At 30.6% G+C, this 27,250-nt stretch overlaps 2 protein-coding genes across 2 annotated transcripts in view; both read right to left on the bottom strand.

Annotated features, from left to right (window-relative positions):
* The window catches only part of LOC113387833, a 16,926-nt gene extending 1,980 nt beyond the window's left edge, over window positions 1–14,946 (bottom strand). The window contains exons 1-7 of the mRNA XM_026625217.1: window positions 14,863–14,946; window positions 10,753–11,065; window positions 8,172–8,290; window positions 7,808–7,930; window positions 7,530–7,736; window positions 5,493–5,698; window positions 4,900–5,095 (exon numbers count right to left, since the gene is read on the bottom strand). Of these exons, the coding sequence (XP_026481002.1) occupies window positions 4,900–5,095; window positions 5,493–5,698; window positions 7,530–7,736; window positions 7,808–7,930; window positions 8,172–8,290; window positions 10,753–11,065; window positions 14,863–14,946 (1,248 nt within the window). The remainder of the gene's footprint in view (window positions 1–4,899; window positions 5,096–5,492; window positions 5,699–7,529; window positions 7,737–7,807; window positions 7,931–8,171; window positions 8,291–10,752; window positions 11,066–14,862) is intronic.
* Window positions 14,947–22,137: 7,191 nt separating this feature from the next.
* The window catches only part of LOC113375261 (hexosaminidase D), a gene marked incomplete in the record, with an annotated part of 38,130 nt that continues 33,017 nt past the window's right edge, over window positions 22,138–27,250 (bottom strand). The window contains 4 exon segments of the mRNA XM_026615206.1: window positions 22,138–22,504; window positions 24,706–24,853; window positions 26,218–26,403; window positions 26,529–26,712. Coding sequence (XP_026470991.1) covers window positions 22,358–22,504; window positions 24,706–24,853; window positions 26,218–26,403; window positions 26,529–26,712 — 665 coding nt within the window.

Raw genomic sequence — 27,250 nt, 5'->3', positions numbered from 1 at the left:
AACTAGTATAGCATATGCAGACGATGTTGCCATAGTAGTTGTCACCAAACAAATTGATGAGATAGTAAGTCTATTTGGTATAACATTTAGAAAAATTAATTGCTGGATAGAAACAATGAACCTCCAATTAGCACAACAAAAAAGTGAAGATGTTCTTATCACAAGTAGAAAAACAATAGAGACCATCAAGCTGAAGATAAGAAATCTAGAGATTACGTTAAAACCTCACATTTGTTACCTTGGTGTAATGCTTGATGCTCGGTTGAATTTCAATCAACAGGTGGAACACGTTAGTGCTAAGGCGTCAATAGTTAGGACGAGACTTAGTCGCCTGATGCCTAATGTTAGTAGCCTTAAACAAACCAGAAGGATATTACTATCGTCAGTGGTTACTTCAGTTATGACACATGGTATCTCCATATGAGCTGATGCTCTCAAAACTCAAAAATCGAGGAGAATGGCAGGACCTATACATCGTTTGAGTGCTTTAAGAATTGTTTGCGCATTTAGCACAATATCGGGGGAAGCAGTGTGCGTCATTTCAGGAACTCTGCCTCTCTTAGTCTTAGCAGAGGCAAGACGGACAATTTATCATAGAAGACTTCAACAACTGAGTCCTGAAAAGTTGAGCTTAGAAGAACGGCAGAACAGCATTGACCTATGGTGGCAACTGTGGGATGTCGCACAGATGGATGCATTGTCTCATTTCAAACATCAAAGTCTGGCTAAGTCGCATGCATGGAGAAGTAAATTATTATACTACGCAAATGCTATCTGGGCACGGCTGTTTTCGAGCCTACCTGCATCGCTTCAAGCACGATAGCTCGCCGGATTGCCCATATTGTTTGGGCGAAATCGAAGATGCTGAGCATGTGTTCTTCGTGTGCCCGCGATTTGGTGCTCTACGGGACGATGTGGAAGAGACATTGAGACGAAGCATTACCCCAGGTAATGTTGTTGAAGTGATGCTGACAAGTGAAGCTGCTTCGTTCCATGGAAAGAGAAAGGGCGAATGGGACTTCTCCCATTTAAAAGATGAGTTTAAGTTTAAGAATTATAACATTCATTATAACAAGTTAAGAATTATAACATTCTAGATCTTCCTCCCCCCACAAAGTAATGCCTAATGGCGGTTTCTATGCAGACCAGAGGCAAGGGCAAAGCGGAGGTTTTACTCGGTATTATACCAGGGCGGTATTGAGTCCGGCATACCCAGACAAAACACCAGTCTGGAATGCATAAAAGCATTTCTTTCACTATACAAAAAACACACGCATACATTCATTTTTTCTAAGGTATGCCAAAATATTCAGAAACCTTTGAAACGTAAAGATATATAAAAAAAATTATTTTCGATTTTTTTGCGATTACTATATATTATTACCCTACGGAATGTTAATAATGTGTAATAAAAATAATTGTACAAAATTTGAATAATCTGCAAAAGTTTTTCTCAAATCAAATATCAGTATTTTCAAAAATTTTCAAAATTTTCAAAAAGCCAATATTTTCAAAATTCCAATTTTTCAAGATTTTCAGAAAAATTCGAAAAACTCTAATTTCTAAATTTTAAATTACGTTACGAGAAGTTACAGGAATTTTCCTTGGCAAATAACGTTACCATTTCTTTTCTGACGTTGCCAAGTATCACTTCAATTTTTTTTTATTCATAGTACATACAGGTATCTAACAAGCAGGTTGTTGGGTAAATAATTTTAATTTCTGACATTTAATTTAATTGCATTTTTGCATTTGCAATTTCAGAAATTGCTGTCAATTGTAGAAATTGTAGGTTGAAGATCCGATAAAGGCACATGGAACGAAAATAAGTTATTTACAATAAAGTCAAATGCAAGAAACTATAGTTGAAAAAAACATAAACCGGCTCAAACCATTTCTAAAGCTGATACAGGAATGATTTTTTTTCTTATACCGGAAGTCTTTGTCATCAGCTGGTCAACCTGATGTACACCAAGAGAATAAAATATAACCATCAACGGCAAACCCGTTTCGCGAAAAATAACACGAGACCTCTCACAAGTTTGGTAACTCAACCACAAAACTCAAACTCAAAAACAAAAGCTTTTCAACCTTGTAAGGGATACAATGCCACACTCTACACCAGTCATAAAATTGGATAAAAACCTTATGAACTAAACCTAACCTAAGCTGAAGCACTTGTGCCAAGCAGTCAGATACTTTATTTATCTAATTCTTTGGTAATTTTCATACATTTGAATATAGAAGTTTATTTTTTTAGTGAAGGGCTATTTGAACTCAAGAGTTTTTGCCTTCCGCAATATTCTCTTTTATAACGTATCGTTTTATATAAGCAGTGTATTGCATATATCATTTTCAATTATAATGGGTAGTTGTATTATATTTTATTATGAAGTAATGAGAAAAAATTCAAGGAAGCAAGGTTGAATACTAGGATTGTCCCTGTCAAACCGGGACATCGTTGTTAAATTTGAAAAGCATTTTTTTGTTAAATGTTTTACCGATGCTCTACTACATTACATTCAAATCACCAAAATTTTCAAATTGCCCCCCAGTGGCGCGTGCGCCCAACGTTGGGAAACACTGCTCTGCACATTCTTCATACTTATTGGCACCATCAGAATACTATTTGTTTCGGCCTCTCCAAACTTTTTTTAGAATTAAAATCTTAAAAAAGAAGAGATTAAAATATATAAGTAATGCAAGTAAAATATATAATGAACTGCCAATTGATATTAAGATGATCAGTGATGACAATAACTTTAAAAGAAAAATAAAGAAACATAATAAAAAAATTGTGGACGAAAAATATAGAAGAGATAGGATATTGGCTTGTTAATGTATAATGAAGGAGGCATAAATGATATTACATGACTGAGAAATGAAAATATTATATGAATGAAAAAAAGAGTCAAAAACATTATATGCAGAAATAGTTCCATGAAATTGAATTGAGTTTATTGAATATTTAGTCTGATAGTTTTTTTACCAACAAAGACTAAAATTTTTGTCGGCGTGGAATTATGTTGCTATTAAAAAATGACAAAAAGTTTTTAACCAGTCAACCAGAATGGCCAATTTATAACTTACTAAATTATTTTATCATTTTATCATAACATTATCATAAATGTAAATCTAAGAAATTACTTTCTGATCTAGAAAAAGCTTATGTACTAAGTTTTTCTGTAGTGATTTGAAAATAATTAAAACAAATATTTTACTAAATGAAATAAATACATATTCTTTATTTATATATTTTATACATTATATGCAGAAATAGTTCCATGAAATTGAATTGAGTTTATTGAATATTTAGTTTTTAATTCAAGATTTAAATTTTCAAAATATATATATATATATTAGGGTGGTCCTTAATATGAATATTTTCGAATTTAAATGCTCCCAGAGGCTTAAATGCTTCCAAATTGATAAAAAAATTCCCTAAAAGTTTTAGCTCTTATTATATACTTTTAGATAGTGCTCAGTTCAATTAATGCTTCGTAAGGAAATAGCATGTAAAAAATTCCGAAAAGTTTAAAAATGTTTTTTATGTATAACTTAGCGACAAATGGTTTAAAAGCGACAATTTGTGTCATCATTTATTGATTCGACGCTCTACAACACAGGTTTTCTTTATAATTGGTTTTGAAGAGCGTCAAACAGTGATTCCTTTGTTCGCTAAGTTATATCTAAAAAACATTTTTAAAATTTTTGAAAATTTCCCCGTGCTATCCAACACTTTGATTGAATTGCGCACTATCTAAAAGACAATATTAAGAGCTAAAACTTATAGAAGATTTTTTTCATCAATTTGGAAGCATTTGAGCCCTTGGGAGTAAGGAAATTCGAAAACGTCCATGTTAAGGACCACCCTAATATATATACAGGGTGGCTGATATGTTTTGCATCCAACTTCAGATTGCTATTATTTCTAAACCACTCGTCAGATAGCTGACAGATTTATTCCAGTGATAGTTCATTTTGTTGTTTACAAGCCTACAAAAGCATTTTGATCTATTGCATTCAGAAATAAATCGTGATCGAATTAAAGCGTGATAGTGTGATTGTTTTATATTTGGCTGGAAAACCACAAGTGGCTATTCGTTTGAGCCCTCCAGCAATTAAATGCAAATAATTTTTTTATTTCTTTTTTCTAGTTTTTTGTTTCTTGTTTTCCTAACCGTGATACTGGCAGTGTTGCATCGCGTCCAAAAAGTGGACGCTAACAGCACTAAAAATGATCCGAAAAGTGAAGGCAAGAATTGATCGGAATCCACGCCGCAGTGGTAAGAAAATGGACAAACATTTTGGCCGCAGACCATGGACATTCCAACAGAACTGCTTAAAAAAGATGTTTATTTCGACGGCCCAATGGTTACCAAATTCTCCGAATCACAATTCGTTGGACTTTGGAGAGTGAGATTCGCACTAAAAAATACCAAAGTGTCGATCATATCAAGAAGGCGAATCGCCGGGAATGAGTCAAAGTACCGCAGAGCCACTTTGATTTGTTGCTTTGTCGGCCGTTTGAAATTCGCAATTCGTGCCAAAGGCGGCCAATTCGAACAAATTTAATATCTAAACTGATTCTAAAATTTGATGTTTTTTTCGACATTTTTGCATCTGAACAATAAAATTAAAAAAATAATGGAAAAAATGCGCTTGACTTTGTTGCATTACATATCAGCCACCCTGTATATATACCAATTTTCATAGATAATTATAATTGACTGCCAGTATATATATACTCCTTTCATGTTCACTATTCAAGTAGTATTTTCTTAGAGAGTAATTTAATATTGTCTAATTACCATGGTTACAGAATGCATTTGAAAAATCTTATCTTAAAATAATTTATGTCTTCTAAGCATAATGAGTTTATAAAACATTGTTATTAACAAGTTCAACTACAAGTTCAGCCATTTTTTCTCTGCAATGTGAATTAGCACTGACAGGTACGATGGGATCATATTGGGCTTCTTCATCTGAGATATAGAGATCTGGAGCATCATCACTGTCACAAGTCATTATTGGGAGCATGTCCAAAGCCAGGCCAAGACCGAAAAGACCACAACGGTGAAATTCTTCTTGTAAGCTATTAGATGAAGAGAAAACGATTATGGATTCCAATGATGACAATAAAGAGAAAACATATGAATTATGTGTAAGGAATAGATTTTCAATGATAATTTGCGATTTGGTTGACGAAGTAGTTGCCAAAATATTTGAATTAAAAAAATCTGGTCAAAGGATAAGAGATGGTCATAATTCCTTCAAATAAAACTTCATAGAAAGTTCTTCTTCAGTTAAAGAACAATTTGTTTCAATTAGCTGACTAGAATAAATGCAAGATCCAATTTGACCTAATTGTGATAATAAAATTCTTATTGTAATTGTGATATTATGATGATTATAATCTATTATCTACGATCAGTTTGATGATTTTAAGAAAAAATGTGTTCTAGATGTAAATATTGTTTAAAAATACTTACGCATTCCAAAGAGCATCACTATCCTGCAATAAATCGCTCAATGGTCCCATTTCTGACAAAGTACTGAACAATTCATTGTGATATTCTCTCAAAAGATTCTGTAGATGCTTAGACCGTAGTGTACTTGATGTGCAGATGTAGAGTAAATTTGCTAAATCCAAAGCCAGAGATCCGTAGCGTACCATTTGAAAATCGAGTAGACATATCTATAAAAATAATCCATTTAGTTATAGAAAAATAATAAGTTAAGAGGGTATACTAGTGTAGAGCGATAAATTTTAGGTCATTTTTAAAGTATCATAAAAGAAAGCAATGAATATTTTTACTATCCATTTTTTTACCACTTGTTTATTAATATTATTAAAATACAAAACAAAAATTAACTAATGGGGTGGGTGGCATCGTGCCTTAAGGCAAATTGCTGGAACTTCCCGTACCGTAACGAAATGTTCGAGGAATACTGAATGTTTTCAAATAGATTATTATAAATATTGTAACATTGTCTAATATTTTTAAGAAGTATATAAACTGAATTGTAAATTATTTGTTTAAGTTATATTAGAACTTTAGTCAGAATAAAAATTAAATCTGAATTATTTTCGATATACTAGTGGGGTGGGTGGCATCGTGCCTTAAGGCAAATTGCTGGAACTTCCCGTACCGTAACGAAATGTTCGAGGAATACTGAATGTTTGCAAATAGATTATTATAAATATTGTAACATTGTCTAATATTAATAAGAATTATATAAACTGAATTGCAAAGTTGAAATTATTTGTTTTAAGTATATTAGAACTATAGTCAGAATTAAAAATAAAATCTGAATCATTTTCGATATACAAAAAATTAAAAAAAAAAAAAAAAAAATGGAACAAAAAATTTTTTTCTCCAAAATCAATTATTTTGTTAAGACAAGCAGAAAGTTCTTTGAATCATTCAAATCGGACGCATAGTTCTCTCAAAAACTGCCATTTTTTACATATTTAGCTCCGTATCTTTGAAATGGCTGGGCCTGCCTTTGCCAAAAATTAATAAACCTTCTCCCAATCATTACTAATTGAATGTTTTTTAGATCATTGAAATCGGATACTCCGTTCTCTCAAAAAGTCGATTTCTATTTTCTGCACTCTTAGCTCCGTATCCTCGAAACGGCTGGACCTGCCTTTGCCAAAAACTAATCAGCTCTTTTCCCTATCGATAGGAATCGAATGTTTTTTGAACCATTCAAATCGGTTGATCCGTTCGCCCGGAAAACGTGACTGGAAATTTGTATCCATACATACATACACACACTCACACACACACACACACATCCATTTTTTCTGAGGTATGCCAAAATGTTCAGAAACCTTCAAAACGTCGAGAAATGTAAAAATTTTCAATTCCAATTTTCGGCCCATTACAGTAACTTACCCTACGGGAAGTTAAAAAGAAAAAAGTTGAAAATTGTAAAAACTGGCAGCTGATGAAGTGGGTGGTCTAAAAAAATTGGCATCTCAGTCTTGACATGATTTCAGCCTTCGGAGCCATCGAAAATGCAAAAAATAAAAAGATTATTAATCTACAATGATGTCGCAATCGCCCGAACTAGCGATGAGTAAAAAAAAATTTTTTTACAAATTGGCGACTGTTTAAAAAAACGTGTTTTTTACTGTTTTTTTGAGCTTCTCGAATTTTTTAAAAACAGTAAAAATTGGAATTTGGGGATAGTTCTAGTTCGGGCTATAGATAAGTCTATAAACAATACTCTCTGAACATTTCAAGTGAATCGGTCGATTAAAACTCGAGAAATCGTGTCAACAGTACTGAAAAAGTCTGTTCTGATTATGAGAAATACGCATTTAAAGTTTTGCGTGAAGCCAAACCAGTATGGAAACCGATTCAGTAAAATCTATATCTCCGAAAATAATTTAAATTTTTAAAAACCTTCTCGTATCCATATTCTTAGATAGTTAAACTTGGAAAATATGAAATAAAAAAAAATCGATTTATTTGAATTTCTACACTAGAATACCCCCTTAACCGCTTTCTTTGTACCTCCAGAATATTTCCAGCATCCGAACACTTAAACATGATGTTGTTGGTCCAGCAATCACCATGACAAAAGACTGCTAGAGGTTCACGAGGTGCAACTAGATCTACCATCCGATCGAAAAATGAAGATTCATCAGAAGTCTCAACGAAAGCTCTAAATCTGTCCAGGTATTTAGAGCAAGAATCTTTACTCGATAAAGCTTCTCGGACCTATAAATTAATATTACATCACAATATAATTATTTATTTTACAGAAAGTGTATAAAAGTGTCTATGTTTACCATGGCTACTGCGTTTTTGGTGGCTGCTTCATAATATCCGCTATACCATTCTTTATTTTCATTGGCAAACATTCCTTCCGCAATTGTTTGACGTAACTGATCGACCTCTTCGGGAAAATGATGCTGTAATAAAAACATAATATTAAACAAAGGTTATTTTGCAATTTTCTGATTTTTTTGGCATATCTTATATCCAAAAAAATTATATTATATGGAGATTGCCACTACATCTTCAGATTTCTGAAATTCCATTTTATAATAATAATATTTTTCATGATTTGCTTTTATAATATGCTGCTTTGGCGAAAAATGACAATAAACAAGTTTTGTTTGTGTCTTTTTAGTATCTTATTAATTATTATACCTTCATTGCCAATGATAAAGCGTGATATCGTGCCAGTTCTTTTAAAATTGCTGAACATTGAACTACTGTTAATCCTAATTTGCGATCTACCATTTTGAATCCACGATGTTTTAGATCTTCTGCAATAGGAATAAAAATGTTTGTAATTTTGTAAATACATTGCATTGTTGGGAAAGTATTTGATTTTTTACCAAAAGAGCACAGCTAATGTTTATCATAATTGAGCCGTTCATTTTGAAAGTGACATTAGTCTATTTTTATCTTTTATGAAGTTGGACACTTGTGACATTTATAATTATACTGAACCGTCAAAATAAGTAATTTTGTATTGTACTATACTTAGTAAATTTGAAAATTATATCAAGCACATTTTTAAAATAATATAAACACTAAAAATCCTAATTTTGGAAGTGGCCTAAGACAACTAAAAGTTTGTGTATTTTTAAATGTTTACTATATATTAAAGTTTATTTGTAAAAAATAATATCTTCTATAATATAATGGCTAATAAAACATCTTTAATTAGTGCAACCACAAGGCCACAATATATTTTTGTATCCCGATCCATATAGAAACCATATAGAAACAATGGACGTTGGAAAGAGCTATTTTCCTTACAGAACAACCCGGCTATTTTCCTTGTTACAGGAAAACCCGACCAACATAGAAGCTGGCATCATGGGTTTTCTCTTTATTTGGCATCTCAGGTAAAAGTATTTGAAGACAGTTGGCGATCCTCATTTTAAGCACACTCGAAATCCGAAATTTAAATCCAATTACAAAAGACTATAATCTCGGCGGAAAATATCTTCATGCCGAACTGACTATAGAAAAAATGTTCAATTTGTATGAGCATAAAAAGAAAATAATTTAAAGCAGTTAATAAATGGACTTGTAGGAAAATATTTGAAATGAATTTTATTCTACATTTTCATCAACCACGCAAAAATGCGTGTAAAATATGTCATCTATTAAATATTAAAGTTAAAACATCAGAAAATCATGAATAACCGAAAAACTTAAGAAAGAGCTGTTACTAATCATAAGTTTATTTCTATTATTCAAATTTTTCTCTATTTTAAGGCTATATGTAACAGATATCAGATTTTTGTAACAAACAAAATATTCAATTTTGAACATGACCTAAGTATTTTTACCATTTTACGGTAAGGAAGCTCATATTTTACAAGCAATAATAGCAACCGAATGTATAAAATCAAATCCTTTAAATGAGATTTAACCTCGCAAGTGAAACATATAGGTATTTTACATATATTTGGATTTGGGACAACTAGTGTGAAATTTTCAAAAAATCGAATTTTCAATTTTTTAATATTTCGGTAGGTCATACCTTCAAAAATAGCATACTAAAATTTTAAATCGATATCATAAATAGTTTTTGAGTTACAGCCATTTAAAAGAGTATATATATAGTATATAGTATATAACGATCATTTTATCTTTAAACGCGTTTTTCTCGAAACAGCATTTTCCGAATTTTCTGCAGCGATTACTCAAAAACAAATGATCCGATCACTATCAATTTTTTTTACATGTTCTATATATAGTTTTCCGTAAAATGAACTATCGATTTTTTGATCGGATCAAAAATCGAATTTTGGCAGTCCAAAAACGACCAAAATTTTGGGCAAAATTCGACTTTTTTTTAAAAAAACGCCGCCATTTAATCAATTTTAATTTTTTTTAACTATTTATTAAATAGTTCATTCTACAGACAATATTATCTAGTTTAACGAGAATTTTTTGGATTTCATCCACCTAGAAGGCCGGAATCACTGCAGCAGTGAAAGGCTTTTTTTCGCGCCGTTGGAGAATTACGATGACTTAAAAAATATTTGATTTTTTTCTTCAAAAATTTTACTATGTATTTTTAAAACTTTGAAATGATTGATAAAGTTTTTTTTTAATATAAATTCCCAAAAATCACCTTTTTTAGGTGGTTACACTAGTTGTGCCCCTTAAGTGTTATTATATTCAAGGGGCTGATGTAGAAAGAGTTGAGCGTGAAAACATTCAACTTGTTCTATGCAGTTGTGCTTATTAATAATCAGTTTTTCGAATTTTTTAACAATAACCATAGTTTTTATCGTAATTTGATCTTTTTTATAAAAATTAACTTTATGTTTAAACTAGAAGAATTCGATCTTCAAATTCTTTATGTTCAAACTAGAAGTTAGCATATTAATGAAAAAACTGGTTTGAGCATTTTCTTTAATATCCAAGATTCATCAGGAAGATTAGTCGATTGCGACATCACAAACAACTACACATGCAATTCAGGAAAAATATTAACAATTTCAACTCCTTGTAAATTTAACAATATTTTCACAGATCGTTTTTTCTCTTCATGCCAACCAGAAAAATATCGAATTAACTGTCCCAACTGTCCCAAGGCAGTCAGTTTATTTGGAAAAATATTTGTACGGACTTCGATTAACTTTGGTTTTAGGAAAACATAAATACATAGTATCAGAGTGTCTTTCCAAAATATGGAAAATCAACCCTTTTTATATTGACTTTTGTCCCAACAAGCTTATATAAATATTCATTACATTTTTACCTAAAACAACAATATCGTTTCTAGCCAAGTAGCACTTGGGAACCGAAGTGAAACGTCTTCCATCATCGATCAGAAACTTTTCCTGAAATCTCATCATAGCTGGTAGAATACGGTTATAAAATGCAACTTCGTTGAAGAAGAGTTCAACGCTCCTGAAGGCGTCTCTCCTGGCCGCGCTGTCTGGTAGACATTTGTAAATGATGTACCTTCTCCAAGGGACATTCTGAAGTCCTGGTAAAACTCGAGTGCCTTCTAAGCGGACGCGGTATAGCATGGCGGTGTAGTTGTCGCCTCGTACTGAACCAGGAGATTCCTGATGTGGTAAGTAGACAAAATTTAGAATTAATTTACTATACCAAACTTTTTATAATTGATTAACTTTCCACAGGATAAGTTTTTACCAGAGAATCCGATTTATTACTTTTATGCTTTATCGATGTTTGAAGTAATTCTGAATCGTTTTATACCGAAATTGAAAGAAACTATGTGAATGCATACGTGTATGCATGTATGTGTATGTAAGTCAAAATTGGTTCTTTTGTCGACATTTACTGATTAGTTTTGCGCGACGATCTGCCGAGCTGTTTCTTTAAAATTAGTTAAAAAAATTATAATTGATTAATTATTATAGATACTGTAACATTGTCTATTTTTATAAGAATTATATAAACTAAATTGCAAAATTGAAATTATTTGCTTAATGTATATTACAACTTCAATCAGAATTAAAATTAAAATCTGAAATATTTTCGAAATACAAAAAATAAAATTTTGAAAAAAAAACAAAATTGAAACAATTTTTTTTCAAAAGCAATTATTTCATTAAAACAAGCAGAAAGTTCTTTGAATCACTCAAATTGGACGTTTATTTCTCTCAAAAACTGCCATTTTTTGCACATTTAGCTCTGTGTCTTTGAAATGGCTGGACCACCGATCAACCGAACTGAATAATTCAAAAAGCATTTGATTCGTATTGATAAGGACACGTGCTGATTAGTTTTTGGCTAAGGCAGGTTTAGCCGTTCTGAAGATACGGGGCAAAAAGTGTCAAAAATGGTAACTTATTAGTTTTTAAGAGAACGGAGCGTACGATTTTAATAATTCAAAAAACATTTTACTTCTGTTGACAAGATGAAGAACTGAGTAAATTTTTGGAAGGCAGGTTTAGCGGTTATAGACTCTCAATAAAAATAAGTTAAAAAAATGTCATTCGGCGGTCAAAAATGTTTATTGGACTTATGCACATCAAATTATCAGATATTTCATAGAGATTTTAATAATGTGTACACATTTTGTGTAATTTTTTTTGGTTCCGGTGATTAATTACGGTGCGGAAAGTTCCAGCAATTTTCCTTAAGGCACAATGCCATGCAGCCCACTAGTTTTCCATATTTTTTAAATCAAGGCAAAATCCAAATTAGATATAATTTTTTATTCCAACGACTACCTTTTATAAATAATTTACAAAATTGCATTTGTGAATCGCTTTTCTGGCAATAACTGGTCAACCATTCTGTGAGTCAAATCGGCTCACACCGTAAAAATTGGTTTACCACATTCGGCATAATGTATATTTACATATATTTTATTACATAACTAAAAACCAATGCATGTTTGTGAATTATAAATTTAAGTTTTATGTGTAAGTGATCAAATTTTCATTGAGTCAAATTTGCTCAGTCCGTAAATCTAGTGTTAAACGAGCCCTGATTTTTTAATTCGACTCGACTACGTCGAAGTAAATGCGAACGGAAAATTTCTGTTGCGCCGTACACGTGCACATTTTTATTAACCGTCAGTCCTTTGAAAATAATAAGAGGGACTATAAAAGTGATTGAATAATAAAAGACGTATCAAGTTTTTAATTTTATTATTTTGATCCAAATCTACTATAATCATAACAAAGATTTTAAGTTGTTAATATTTATTTTGTCAGATTTTTTATTATTAACTTAAGCGTGGGGTAAGCTATTGAAATCGTCCAAATATCGAAAATGAACATTTTTGCATATCTTTACGTTTCAGAGGTTTCTGAACATTTTGGCATATCTTTGAAAAAAATGAATGTATGTATGTGTGTGTGTGATGTGTGATGGATACAAATTTTTCGTTAACGTTTCCAGGAGCTGATTAATTTTTGTCAAAATTCGGTCCAGCCGTTTCAGAAATAAAAAGCTAAATATGTAAAAAATGGTAGTCTTTGATAGAACAAAGCCTCCGATTCGCATGACTCAACAAACATTTTCTTTGTGAAGAAACGACTAGTTTATAAAAGCAAAAACATTTTCTCGATAATTTGATGCGCATATGTCTAATGATCATTTTTGACAGCCAAAAGGCAATTTTTTTACTTATTTTTGTTGAGAGTCCATAACCGCTAGACCTGCCTTTCCAAAAATTTAATCAGCTTTTTATCTCGTCAATACAAGTAAAATGTTTTTTGAATTATTAAAATCGGACACTCCGTTCTCTCAAAAACTGGGTTACCGTTTTTGGCACTTTATGCACCGTATTTTTGGAACGGCTAGACCTGCCTTCGCGTCACGTCTCTTTATCAATACGAATCGAAAGTTTTTTGAATCATTGAAATCGGTTGATCCGTGTTCCCAAAATCATCGACGAAAATGTGTATCCGCACATACACACACACACACACATACATCCATTTTTTCTAAGGTATGCCAAAATGTTCAGAAACTTTTGAAGCGCAAAGGTATATAAAAAAATTCATTTTAGATTTTTTTGCGATTACTATAACTTGTCCTACGGGAAGTTAATTTAAGATAAGTTCCTTCATTCTAACTTCGCTTGATCCAGTTTTGTTTATTTACGATCTGTGTGAGCATATATGAATGGTGTCGTTCAATTTATAAGCAGCTATATATTGTCTATTAAATACGAATAATGAAAGTTGCAATAATAATTTACTTGAAATCATTTATTATTCCTCGAGTATTTTGTTACGGTACGGAAAGGTCTAGCAATTTTCCTTAAGGCATGATGCCATGCACCACTAGTTTTTTGTCCAATTCAACTTAATAACTTCCCGTGGTAAGTTATAGTAATCATAATAAGATAGAAAATGAAAATTTCTGCGTATATTTACGTTTTCAGGTCTTCTGAATATTTTAGCTTACCTACCATAGAAAAAATTTATGTATTTGTATGCGTCGTGTATGGATGAATAGGTGTGTTCGGACACAAATTTGCGTAGACGATTTCGGAACACGGACCAACCGATTTGAAGAATTTGAAAAACGATCGATTTGTATCGTCAAAGGCCAGATTTGTAAGGTCAACGGGAAAAAAGTGCAAAAATGGTAATTCAGTTTTTGAGATAACAAAGGGTCTGTTAAATGATTCAACAAAAATTTTATTTGTATTGACAATCAAATCATCTAATATTTTACAGAAATTTTAATAATAAATACAAATTATGTTTACATTTCTATAGATTCAGTACCAAATGTTTAACCCTATATATATATATATATATATATATATATACATATATATATATATATATATATATATATATATATATATATGCATTAGGGCGGTCCTTAATATGGAAATTTTCGAATTCGCTCCCAGGGGCTTAAATGCTTCCAAATTGATAAAAAAATCCTCTTTAAGTAGTAGCTTAATCAAAGTTTTGTATCGAAATAGCATGAAAAAATTTTGCAAATGTTCTTTAGATATAACTTAGCAATTAGAATAAGTTTTGTTGAATATTCGACGCTCTACAAAACAAATTACAAAAAAACTTGTTTTGTAGAGCTTCGGATTTTCAAGAAAAGATGACACGAATTGCCACATTTGTTGCTAAGTTATACCTCAAAAACATTTTTGAAATTTTCGAAATTTTTTCCATGCTATTTCCATAGGAAGCTTTGATTGAATAGCGCGCTATCTAAAAGTTAATATTAAGAGCTAAAACTTATAGAGGATTTTTTATCAATTTGGAAGCATTTGAGCCCCTGGTAGCAATAAAATTCGAAAATGGGCATATTAAGGACCACTCTGATATATATATATATATATATATATATATATATGTATATATAAATATATACTACCATTAATGCTACACATATCTATTATTATTACCTGGTAATCCATTAAAGTAACATCAGGATCAGTGTGCTTAATCAGTTCTTGAAGGAACTTCAAAGAAACTTTAGAAGTCGCCATATTTACGAATTATTTGATCCGAAATCCGTATGAACTTATAACAAATAACAAACTAGGCTATTATAATAATATAACCAAAATTGAATATTTAATTTCGAGAGTAAGAACCTCTACTTTGGCAACGTTTCTCTTCCGCCTTGACAATGTCGCTCGTTGTCACCCACAATTATAATGATTTGGTTTCAGAATGGGTTGACTCTCCTCTTGTACTAATCAACTCAATCATCAATTTAGTATCGTCCAATTGATTTGACGACGCATTCGCTATGCAGTCACCACTCACCAGCACCACATAATCAGATGTCGTGATATTCATATTTGACGTTGCAAATAATGTTCCAGAACAATCCGAATCATTTACACATCGAAAATTCAATCAGTTAACTGCTGCCTTACTATTACCTGTAATTTTTAACCCCCCGAAAAAATTGCCTTAAATTTAACTGTTAACTTTTTGTTATCGTTTATGTTTTCACCAAAAAAATCAGTTTGCTAATTTTATTTTTCCGTTTCAAGTCATTCTGTACCCAATTTGGAAACAAAATGTGTGTGTATATATGACCGAATTTTTAAACTTTCGTCGACGTTTTCTCAAAAACGGCTGGACCAATTTCAAAAATTTGAAAGTATTCATTCGATGTATCTCGATGAGGACTAGCGTTTATCAAATTTGCGCGACGATCAGCCAAGCCGTTTCTTTGTAAATCGTAGAAAAGTGAAAAAAATTTCGTTCAATTTTAGCCCGCAATTCTGAAACAATTTTGAAAATTCAAAAACTGTTCAAAAGATATTGGTTGGGAATCGTGCTCATTAGGTTTTGGTAAAGATCTTCTGGGCCGTTTTCTGTTAATAAAGTGTTAAAAAATATTTTTTGACGATTTTTATAATTTGTTTCTGACGGTAGATACCATAGTCTTATAGATCATACTAAAATATTACGGCTCTACGACAAGTCGTTTAATTTTAAAAAATAAAGTTTGCAGAAATTAGTATAGTTTTTTTGGCATTTGTCAAAATTAGACCTCTGATCGACGTTTTTTCAAAAACGCCTGAACCGATTTCAGAAATTTGAATGCCATATTTGATGTATCTCAATGAGAACTATCGTTTGTCACTTTTGTGAGAAGATCTGCCGACTCGTTTCTTTGTAATTTGAAAAAAGTATTAAACTTTTCGTCCACATTTAAGCTCATACTATCAAATCGATTTTAAAAAATCAAAAATTGTTCGAAAGATATTAGTTCGAAATGATACTGATTAGTTTTAAGTAAAAATTAACTATTGATAAAAAAATTTAAGCCGATTTCTATGGAACTTTTTTTGGCGTTATATATCATGGTCTTATAGAACTTACTGAAATATTACGGCCTTACGATAAGTAGTTTAATTTTAAAAATTCATCAAAGTTTGAGAAAATGAGTTGTTTTTTTTTGACGTTTGTTAAAATTAAAATTAGACGATTCAGACGGTATGACGATAGAGTGTTCGTTCGTTTTCAATTATGTGTAATGAATCCACTCGGAATACTTTTAATCACTTATAAATTAGTTAATTTACCGTAGGACAAGTTATAGTAATCGCAAAAAAATCAAAAATGAAAATTTTTATATATCTTTACGTTTCAGAGAACACGGAACACGGATCAACCGATTTGAATAATTCAAAAAACATTCGATTCGTATTGATAAGGAGACGTGCTGATTAGTTTTTGGCGAAGGCAGGTCTAGTCGTTCCGAAGATACGGGGCAAAAACTGACGAAAACGGTAACTCAGTTTTTAAGAGAACGGAGCGTCCGATTTGAATAATTCAAAAAACATTTCACTTGTATTGACAAGATGAAGAATCGATAAAATTTTCATGAAGGTAGGTCTAGCCGTTTCGGAGATATGGAGAATAAAGTAAAAAAAATGAGCCATTTGGCGGTCAAAAATGATCATTAGACATATGCACATCAAATTATCAGATATTTTATAGAGATTTTTACAATAAGTATACATTTTGTTAACATTCCTATGGGTTTCGTACCAATGCTTATGCCTTAGACAGCGACGTGTTAATCGTTTTTAAAAAAATAATAATTTTTGGTACGGGAAGTTCCAGCAATTTGCCTTAAGGCACGATGCCTTAATTGCCTTAAGACAGAATTCCACTTACAGCTAGTTTATTTTTCTTGATTAAATCGATATTGATACATATCGGGAAGTTCAAGTAACTTTCCTCAAGGCAAAATACCAATACCAACTAGTTTTAAAAGGAATTGTGTCGATTTACTCGTAGCGGAGAGTGTATATAACTTGCCTTAAGCTTGCAACTAGTTAGATCACTTGCAACTAGTTTCATTAATGTATTCTTATATAAATATCATTCATCAATTAAACGATTATTAATTATACATGTTGATCGTTTCTTAAGGCTCAAGCGATTGTGAAAATTTAAAAAAAAATAGATTTTTGAATATATTGATACTTTTCATAAAAAAATGCCAATTAACTTCCCGTAGGGTAGTTATAGTAATGATCTGAAAATCGAAAATGAAAACTATTGCATTTCTCCACGTTTTAAAAGTTTCTGAACATTCTGGAATATCTCATAAAAAATGGATGTGTGTGTGTTTTGTGTGTCCGCATTTTTCGTTCACGTTTTCGGCCCACGGATCAACCGATTTGAATGGTTTAAAAAACATTCAATTTCTATTGATAGGAAGATGTGCTGATTAGGTTTTGGCAAAGGCAGGTCCAGCCGTTACGCAGATAAAGACCAAAAAGTGCAGAAAATAGAAATCGAATGATCTAAAAAACATTCCATTTGTAATGATTGGAAGAAATGGTGATCAGTTTTTGGCGAAGGCAGGTCCAGCCATTTTGAAGATACCGAGCTAAATGTACAAAAAATGGCAGTTTTTGAGAGAAATAAGCATCCGATTTGAATGATTCAAAAAACTTTCTGCTTGTGTTGACGAAACAAATGTTTTTTTGTATAACGAAAATAATTCAGATTTCAATTTCAAGTTGGTTAAAGTTATATATTTTAAGTGAATAATTTTAACTTTGTAATTCAGTTTATATAATTCTTATAAAAATTAGACAATGTTACAGTATTTATGATATTCTATTTGAAAACATTTAATATTGCTCGAACATTTCGTTACGGTACGGGAAGTTCCAGCAATTTGCCTTAAGGCACAATGCCATACACCACTAGTTAACTTCCCGAAGGAGAAGTTTATGTTTTCATAAAAAAATCGATTCGTTAATTTTATGTTTTCTCGGCGTTTCAAGCCATTCTGAATCGAATGAGATCAAATTTGGAAAAAGTATGTGTGTGTGTGTGCGTGTATATGAACAGATTATTTGCCGTAATAACAAATTTCAAAAATTTAAAAGCTATTCGATGTATCTCGATGAGAACTAGCGTTTCTCAGTTTTGTGCAACGATCGGCCGAGCCGTTTCTTTGTAAATCGCAGAAAAGTGAAAAAAATTTCGTCCACGTTTTAGCCCGCAAGTCTGAATCGATTTTGAAAATTCAAAACCGTTCGAAAGATATTGATTGGGAATCGACCTGATTAGTTTTTGGTAAAGATTGGCCGGGCCGTTGTTTGTAATAAAGTGTTAAAAAAAAATCGACAATTTTTATGATTTTTTTTTGACGGTAGTAACTATAGTCTTATAGATCATACTGAAGTATTACGGACCTACTTGTTTAAGTTTAAAAATTTGTCAAAGTTTGCAATTTTTTTTAATTACAATATTTATCACAACTGTTAAATAATTTAACATCTAGTAATAATAATGAACAATAAGATAAATTTAAATAAAAAAGTACAAAATAAAGGATAGTATTTACAATAAAATGATATCCGTAGTATGATGATTTAATATAAAATAAAAGTAAATAATAATAATAAAATTAATAAATAAAATAAATAAAATTTCTGAATAATAAAAAAAATATTAGAAAAACAATAAAGTAGAATAAAAACAATAAGTGACAGATAATAATAAATATAACAAAAATTAGTATCGTTTTTTGGCATTTGTCAAAATTAGACCTTCAAATCGACTTTTTCTCAAAAACGCCTGAACCGATTTCAGAAATTTGAAAGCCATTTGATGTATCTCAATGAGGACTATCGTTTGTCAGTTTTGTGCAGCGATCTGCCGGGCTGTTTCTGTGTAATTCGGAAAAAAGTGTTAAACTTTTCGTCCACATTTAAGCTCATACTACCAAATCGATTTTAAAAAATCAAAAACTTTTCGAAAGATATTAGTTGGGAATGATACTATTGAAAAAAAAATTAATCCGATTTTTATGGAACTTTTTTTGATATCTTGGTCCAGTGGCGTCGTAACCCGTGAATTTTGATGGGTAGACAAGCCCGCACTGGCTGCCTAAAAAAAAAAAACAAGACTACCCATCAAAAATTTGCTTCCGACGCCACTGTCTTAGTCTTATAGAACTTACTGAAATATTACGGGCTTACGACAAGTAGTTTAATTTTTAAAATTCATCAAAGTTTGAGAAAATAAGTAGTTTTTTTTGACGTTTGTTAAAACTGAAATTAGACGATTTACTTGGTATAGCGATAGAGTACTTGGTCTTAATGAACATACTATATCATGAAAGTCCTATGAAAACTGGTTTAATTATGAAAAATTCAGATTTTTTTAAATTTGCTTTTAGAAAATACTTCGAGTTAACGTATGTGTTCGTTTCAATTATGTGTAATACTTTTAATCACTCATAAATTAATTTATTTTTTATAGATTAAGTCGATTATATACACATATCGGAAAGTTCATGTAACTTGCCTCAATGCAAAATACCAATACCAACTAGTTATTTTACTGTTTCGGAAGTTTTTCAACTTTTTATATTTTTATGACCTTTATAAAACGAAATTAAATAAATGTTTAGAATTATATCAAAGTATTATTTTTTAATTAACCATATTTTTATAACCAATTCAAGTATATTTGTCAAGGCAACGCGAACAAAAATGTATGCTTCGAACGCTATCACGGAATAATGTACAACGACTCCCAGCATTATGTTCACGAATCGAATTTTATCACGGAATTAGGGACAAATTCGTGGTTCAGCAAAATGCCGATTATTTCTATAAATAAAATTCTACGCCGCAAAATGTTGTTCTATGATGATCTTATAAGTCTAATTTATAAAATAGAGCTGTTTTAGCTCGTTCACATTCCTACTTTATTTACAAATCGTCTTTAAAGTCCTTAACATCCCGTAATATGTACCATATTCACTATAATGTAACATATGATCAAATAATTATATTTTTGCTAAAAGTCGGTATTTCTGATTAAAATAAATTGATTCATTTAAAAAAAAATTCTCATTCAAAATACATATAAGACAGTGCTAATATATGCATATATAAAACACCAATTAATTCAAATATTATCATTATTATTTAAAACATACAGAACAAAATAAACTTAAAGCGTATGTGTTAGTATTGCAACTCAATGTGTTCATTATTATTAATATTTTGTACATTTACCAATCAATCATCAATGTACATTTCATAATTAAATATTATATAAAAAATTAAATTATCTCTTACAAACAATAAAAAAATTAATACTCATTGGTCTAACAGCAGTATTCAAGCAGAAACATGAAAACATTTTTGTATTGAAATTGTTGGCAGTATTTTAACTTACTAAGTGAGTTGAGAAGGCAAATACTCATTATCATGGAATATATTTACATCATTACCATATGTGTTACCATATTAAGAAAATTGAGACTTATAGATACATTTATTCTTAAAACACCTGTAGATTCATCAATAAATTTCCAAATAATATTAATAGGTATTATTATTAATAATAGCCTGGTTGAATACCACTGAATTTCTACTTAAGTATACCACGCACTTGCAATTAGAAAATAAATTAAACTTTAGACACAACTATAATTCAAGTACACATATAATTCTAGATGCGTATTTTTATCCAGGTAAAAGTTAAAAGAAAGTTGCACGCAAGATTTATATCAGCTCAAGAAGATAATACTTAAGTATTATTAGTTATAAATTTATAACATATCACATTTGATCAATTTCATTCCATTTTATATAAAAAACATTAAAAAAAAACATTGCTTAAAATATAAATCTTTCAAGTAATTTAAAAACTTTTTATATCAAACAATGCACCTGTAATATGTTGATTATTTGAATAGATATTCAAAAAATCCTTCTACACACTTGCTTTTTGAACTTCTGATACCAAAATATTATTAATGAATTATTTAATTATCTAGACAAATTATATTTTAATCAGATCAATACAGATTAATTAATTTATCAAATAGTACATTGATGCAACTTGTTTCCTTTATGTAAGGCATTTTTTTGCAAAACAGTAAGTCGTATTTAGTTCTGAAATAATATTAGATAAGTTTTTCCAAAAGTAACTAGAATATGAACTGGATTAAAAAAAAACATTACATTATGAAACACTAAACATCTAAAACTGCATGTGGACTTAAATTTTAAGATTATTCTCAGATTTTATTGTTATATACAAATTATTATTTTCAAACTCCATAAAATCTAAATTATAAAAGAAATCATTGTTATAGATAGACCTAACATAATTTAATTCTTATAATCAGTGATGTGCCACTTCAAACTTTTTTTAATTCAAATTAAAAAAACTTGATTCAAATCAATTCGAATTAAGCTTATATATAGATCATTATAAGCTAAAAAATGTTCTACTTATGTATTTATTTAGTAAATGTGATTAAAATTTATTGTAAAAAGTGTAAAAGTTTACCTATACATTGGACAAAGTAAATTTTGAACATAAATTACTAATGAATAAAATATATTACAAAAATCATTGTCAGTAATTCGCAATTACTTCAACAAATATAACCAAAGATTTTTGAAATTGAATCACTAAAGTATATAAATATTTATATATTTAGGTGATTTAGAAGAATTCGCTCGACTGAATCTAAAAGAAAAATTTAAATCATTTGATTCAATTGGCAAATCACTAGTTATAACAAGTTTGCAAAGATGTTGTCTATTAGATAACTCATCAGATAATATAACTCTGTCTAACAATATGTTAATAATTAAATCTGAGAATCATCCTCATAATATCAATTTCTATAATACAAAGTGTCTCAATATCAATCTGATATCACAAATCACAATCATATAAGAGGTAATGCACGTTCTCATGAAATATGTCCATTTTTCAATTTCTTATTCTATTTATATCATTTATATAAAATATCATTATAGCAAAGTTTCTTACTATTCACAACTAAACTTACTCTTTAAGGTACATTCAATTAACAAGTCTTTTTCGATGTGGTGTGTGAGTTGATATCAACTAATTATACGTTTACTAAATCAATATCTAAGTTAAGGCTTGGTTCACACGTGGGATACCAAACCTCGAGAGGTCTTTGAGTTTTGGCAATGGCCTTTTGGCCCACACATTCACATCACGCATTTGTTTAGCACTTTCTTCTAAGTCTTCCACTTGTTTAATCATTGGGTAAACCTATGAAACAAACAGATAACATGATTACAAACAGTTTGCAGTTATACCTATTTGATTATTATTACTCCAACAAACTATTTGATTTATAAGTGACATTTCTTTATATCATAGTTTCTACAGAATTTTATTGAATTCAAGATTTTGTCGATAATTGTAAATGTTGCTGCCATTTTTGTTGGAGAAAGAGACACAATTTACATGAGAGAAATAGAGGCCAGTTTTGGTCTCATCCTTACTCGGTGTCGTTTTCGGGGATGTACCGATAAAACTTAACAACTGTCCAGAAAATTCGAATTAAAACTCTCAAAAATAAACTATCTCGATATTTTAATAAAAATATTTTTTTACTTAAATTTTTTTTAATCTAAATAAACTGAGAAATATCTACAAATATATGATGATGATGATTGATTAGTTATCAAGCGGATAAAAAATACTTAATTACTAAAATGACTATTATGAAATAGTAGTTGGTGGTAGAAAAGTGAAAATTAAGGGTTGTATAAATTTTTCATTCCTCTTTATGCAAATATATAATATGTATACATAATACAGTAATACCCCGCTCAACGCTCTTTCGATTTAGCACTCTTTTATTAACTTCCCGTAGGTCAAATATAGTAAATTTTTATATATCTTTACGTTTCAAAACCTTCTGAACATTTTGGCATACCTTATAAAAAATTGATGTATGTGTGTGTGTGTGCGTGTGTGTATGTATGTTCGGATACAAATTTTCGTCCAAGATTTCGGGAACACGGATCAACGATTTGAATAATTCAAAAAACATTCAGTTCGTATTAATAAGGAGACGTGCTGATTAGTTTTTGGCAAAGGCAGGTCTAGCCGTTCCGAAGATACGGGGCAAAAAGTGCCGAAAACGGTAACTCAGTTTATAAAAGAACGGAACGTCCGATTTAAATAATTTAAAAAACATTTTACTTGTATTGACAAGATGAAGAATCGATCAAATTTTCATGAAGGCAGGTCTAGCGGTTTCGGAGATGTAATAAAAAAAGTAAAAGAAAATGCCATCTGGCGGTTAAAAATGATCATTAGACATATGCACATCAAATTATCAGATATTTTATAGAGATTTTAACAATAAGTATAACATTTTTTACATTTCTATGGTTTCCCTACCAATGCTTATGCGTTAGACGGCGGCGCGGCACTTGCGCGCTTCGATATTTCGTCTTTATGCAGTTCAAGCAGTACGATTGCTTTGAAAAAAAGTTCAGAATTTTCAAAATATGTCAAAATGAAGAAAACATTTTTCTTTTCAAAAAATTTTGTTTTCAAAAAAAAAATTTTTTTTTTAAAGTATTTTTTTGTCAAATTTATAGTTTCTCAAAAATCTAATTTTTTCGAAGTAAAATGTTTTCAAAAATGTTAATTGTTTTTAAAAAAATAATAATTTTTGGTACGGGAAGTTCTAGCAATTTGCCTTAAGGCACGATGCCTTAATTGCCTCAAGACAGAATTCCACTTACAGCTAGTTTCAACCCAAGTTTTCAATGGGCAAATATGAAAGATATCGAAGAAATAATTCAAGAAGCAGCGGCTATTCTTTCTAATGATGAGCTCTGAATTAACTGAACAAGATATTTTTCAATGTCGTTTGTAAAAAAGAGCTTGTCTATCATAAAGGAAATAATGGATCAATTTATTGAAAATGATCCAAATTTTGACAGGAGCTCAAAAATAAGGCGTGGTGTTAGAGATGCTCTATCCGTTTGTGGATAACTTTAAGAGAAAAAGACAAACAACATTAGATGCTTTTGTCACAAAAAGACAGAACACTGAAAACGCGGAAAGCTAACTAAATATGACTGACTTAGAATTTTATTTGTTTTTGTTTTTAAGAATATTCGTTATGTTAATTATAATTTGTTACTATTTGATACATTTTTGCAAAAAATAATAATGTGGTTTTAATTTGGGCTTCAAGAAATGAATGTTTGGTTGTATTATTATTTAATATCTTAGGTAATTAAATACCTTTTCCTAGCAATCTTTTTCTAACCCAATATTTCCATGTATTTCTCGTTCTGCGCTGTTTTGCATTACGCTCTACTTAATGGAACGTATCACCCGCGTTAAGCGGGGTATTACTGTATATATTTCAATTCATAATAATGACATGCATTTTATTTAAATCAGCACACAAATTAAATAAAAATTGTGCATTTCTGACAAACCTTCTGCTCCACCCATTCTGCTATCGTAAAGTCATCAAATATATCTTCCATTGCATTTGGCGCAGAACGCGCGACTGAAGTCAAACTGGCCAAAATGTGTGAGGAATCGGCCATAAGTTCATCTATGCGAAGAGGTGCTGAATAATTTCTGAAATATGCAAATTAACTCTTAAATATTACATAAAATCAACTTCCCGAAGAAGAAGTTTAAGTTTTCATCAAAAAATCCGATTCACTATTTTTAAATTTTCTCGACGTTTCAAGCCATTCTGAATCAAATGAGACAAAATTTGGAAAAACTATGTGTGTGTGTGTATGTGAACAGATTTTTCGCCGTAAATCGACGTTTCCTCAAAAACGGCTGGATCGATTTCAAAAATTTAAAAGCCATTTGATGTATCCTAATGACTAGCATTTATCAGTTTTGCCGACGATCAGTCAAGCCGTTTCTTTGTAAATAGCAGAAAAGTGAAAATTTTTTCGTCTACGTTTTAGCCCGCCGTTCTGAATCGATTTTGAAAATTCAAAAACCGTTCGAAAGATATTGACTGGGAAAGAAGTTTTTAGTAAAGATCGGCTAGGCCGTTTTCTTGTAATAAGGTGTTAAAAAAACGACGATTTCTATGATTTTGTTTTTGACGGTAGATACCATAGTCTTATAGATCATACTAAAATATTACGGCCCTACGACAAATCATTTAATTTAAAAATTCATCAAAGTTTGCAAAAATTAATATAGTTCTTTTGGCGATTGTCAAAATTAGACCTTTCATCGACGTTTGCTCAAAAACGCTTGAACCGATTCCAGAAATTTAAAAGCCATTTGATGTATGTCGGTAAGGGTTATCGTTTGTCAGTTTTGTGCGACGATCTTTTTAATTTAGAAAAGGTGTTAAACTTTTCGTCCACGTTTAAGCTCATACTACCGAATCGATTTTAAAAAATCAAAAAACCATTCGAAAGATATTAGTTGGGAATGATACTGATTAGTTTTAGGTGAAAATCTACCGAACAGTTTTCTTGTAAATAACTGTTGAAAAAAAATTTGAGCCGATTTTTATAGAACTTTTTTTGGCGATATATATCATGGACTTATAGAACTTACTGAAATATTACGACCTTGTTGACAAGTAGTTTAATTTAAAAAAAAAATCAAAGTTTGAGAAAATGAATAGTTTTTTATGTTTGTTGCAATTAAAATTAGACGATTTACTTGGTATAACGATAAAGTACTAGGTCTTATTTAACATACTAAACCATTAGAGTCCTACGGAAACTGGTTCAATTATAAAAATTATTGAAATTTGAATATTTTCATTTAGAAAATACTCCGAGTTAACGTGTTCGTTCCTTTTCAATGATGTATAATAAATCCACTCGGAATAATTTTAATCACTCATAAAGTAATTTATTTTTTATTGATTAAGTCGATTATTTACACATATCGGGAAGTTCATGTACTTGCCTCAAGGCAAAATACCAATAACAACTAGTTAAATTTATTTCTACTACCTTCGAATATTATAATCGGTCATCCAAGCCCTATTGACCTTCGTGGTTTCCAAAAAAGTTTGCGTTTCTGAATGGGCCATTTCCAATCTCTGAATCAACTTGAAGAATTGATGACCAGGGAACAAACATCGACTGAAGGCAGAATACAAGTTCGGATCTGAATTCAAATCAATCCAGTGCCTGTGACTTTAAGAAAAATAAAGATTATGAGTAATGCACAAAAGAAAGGATAGAGGTAGAAGGTAGTCTTTCTTGTTTAAACTCTATAATAAAATTATATAAAGATTTTTTTCTACACCAATGCTTACTACCTATCACTGCCTCCGCTGGGTTCAGGGCACGTCAGGGCCGTATTGACGGCATCTAGTGCCTCCTTGTCCACTCGGCCCTTAGAGCAGATGGCTAGACACATGGCCATCACTGGTACAGCCGATGGAAGCAATTCACACAGAACTGCGAAGTGATCATAACGCTGCCAGCCGGTCAAAACGATACCTAAAAATATATATACATAGATTTATATACTGCTCATGTAATTCAATCTTACTACCGACAATAGAAGACTGAAAAGGATATGGCCATTCGATTTTATGTAAACTGTAAGTAAGATATATCACTGGATTATGTTATATAATATCATACTTATTCAAATGTACAGTTTAGCTCATAGAAATTATTTTTGTATTTCTGATTGCTAAAATGAAATGAAATAAAAAAAATGTAATACAAAAGATGAGTTTCTGTACAAAGTTAGAAAATGTATCAAGAAAAACTATTTTTTGAGAAGCGACATTTCACAACAGACTTTTTATGATAATTTTTTTTTTTGACTTTATATATCATGGTCTTATAGATTGTACTACAATATTACGTCCTCACGACAAGTCGTTTAATTTTAAAAATTTGTCAGATTTTGAAAAAATTAGCAGCGTTAATTTGGCGATAAAGTTCATGCACTATGAAAATTGGTTGAATCAAATAACTTAACTAGCTGTAAGTGGAATTCTGTCTTAAGGCAATTAAGGCATCGTGC

This window comes from Ctenocephalides felis, unplaced genomic scaffold (assembly GCF_003426905.1).
Source record: "Ctenocephalides felis isolate EL2017-DRISC unplaced genomic scaffold, ASM342690v1 CF-g0.4_SCAFFOLD_00845, whole genome shotgun sequence".
In the NCBI taxonomy this organism is placed as follows: Eukaryota; Metazoa; Arthropoda; class Insecta; order Siphonaptera; family Pulicidae; genus Ctenocephalides; species Ctenocephalides felis.
Note: the sequence above shows the minus strand (reverse complement) of the source record. Positions and strands in the feature narration are given on the sequence as shown.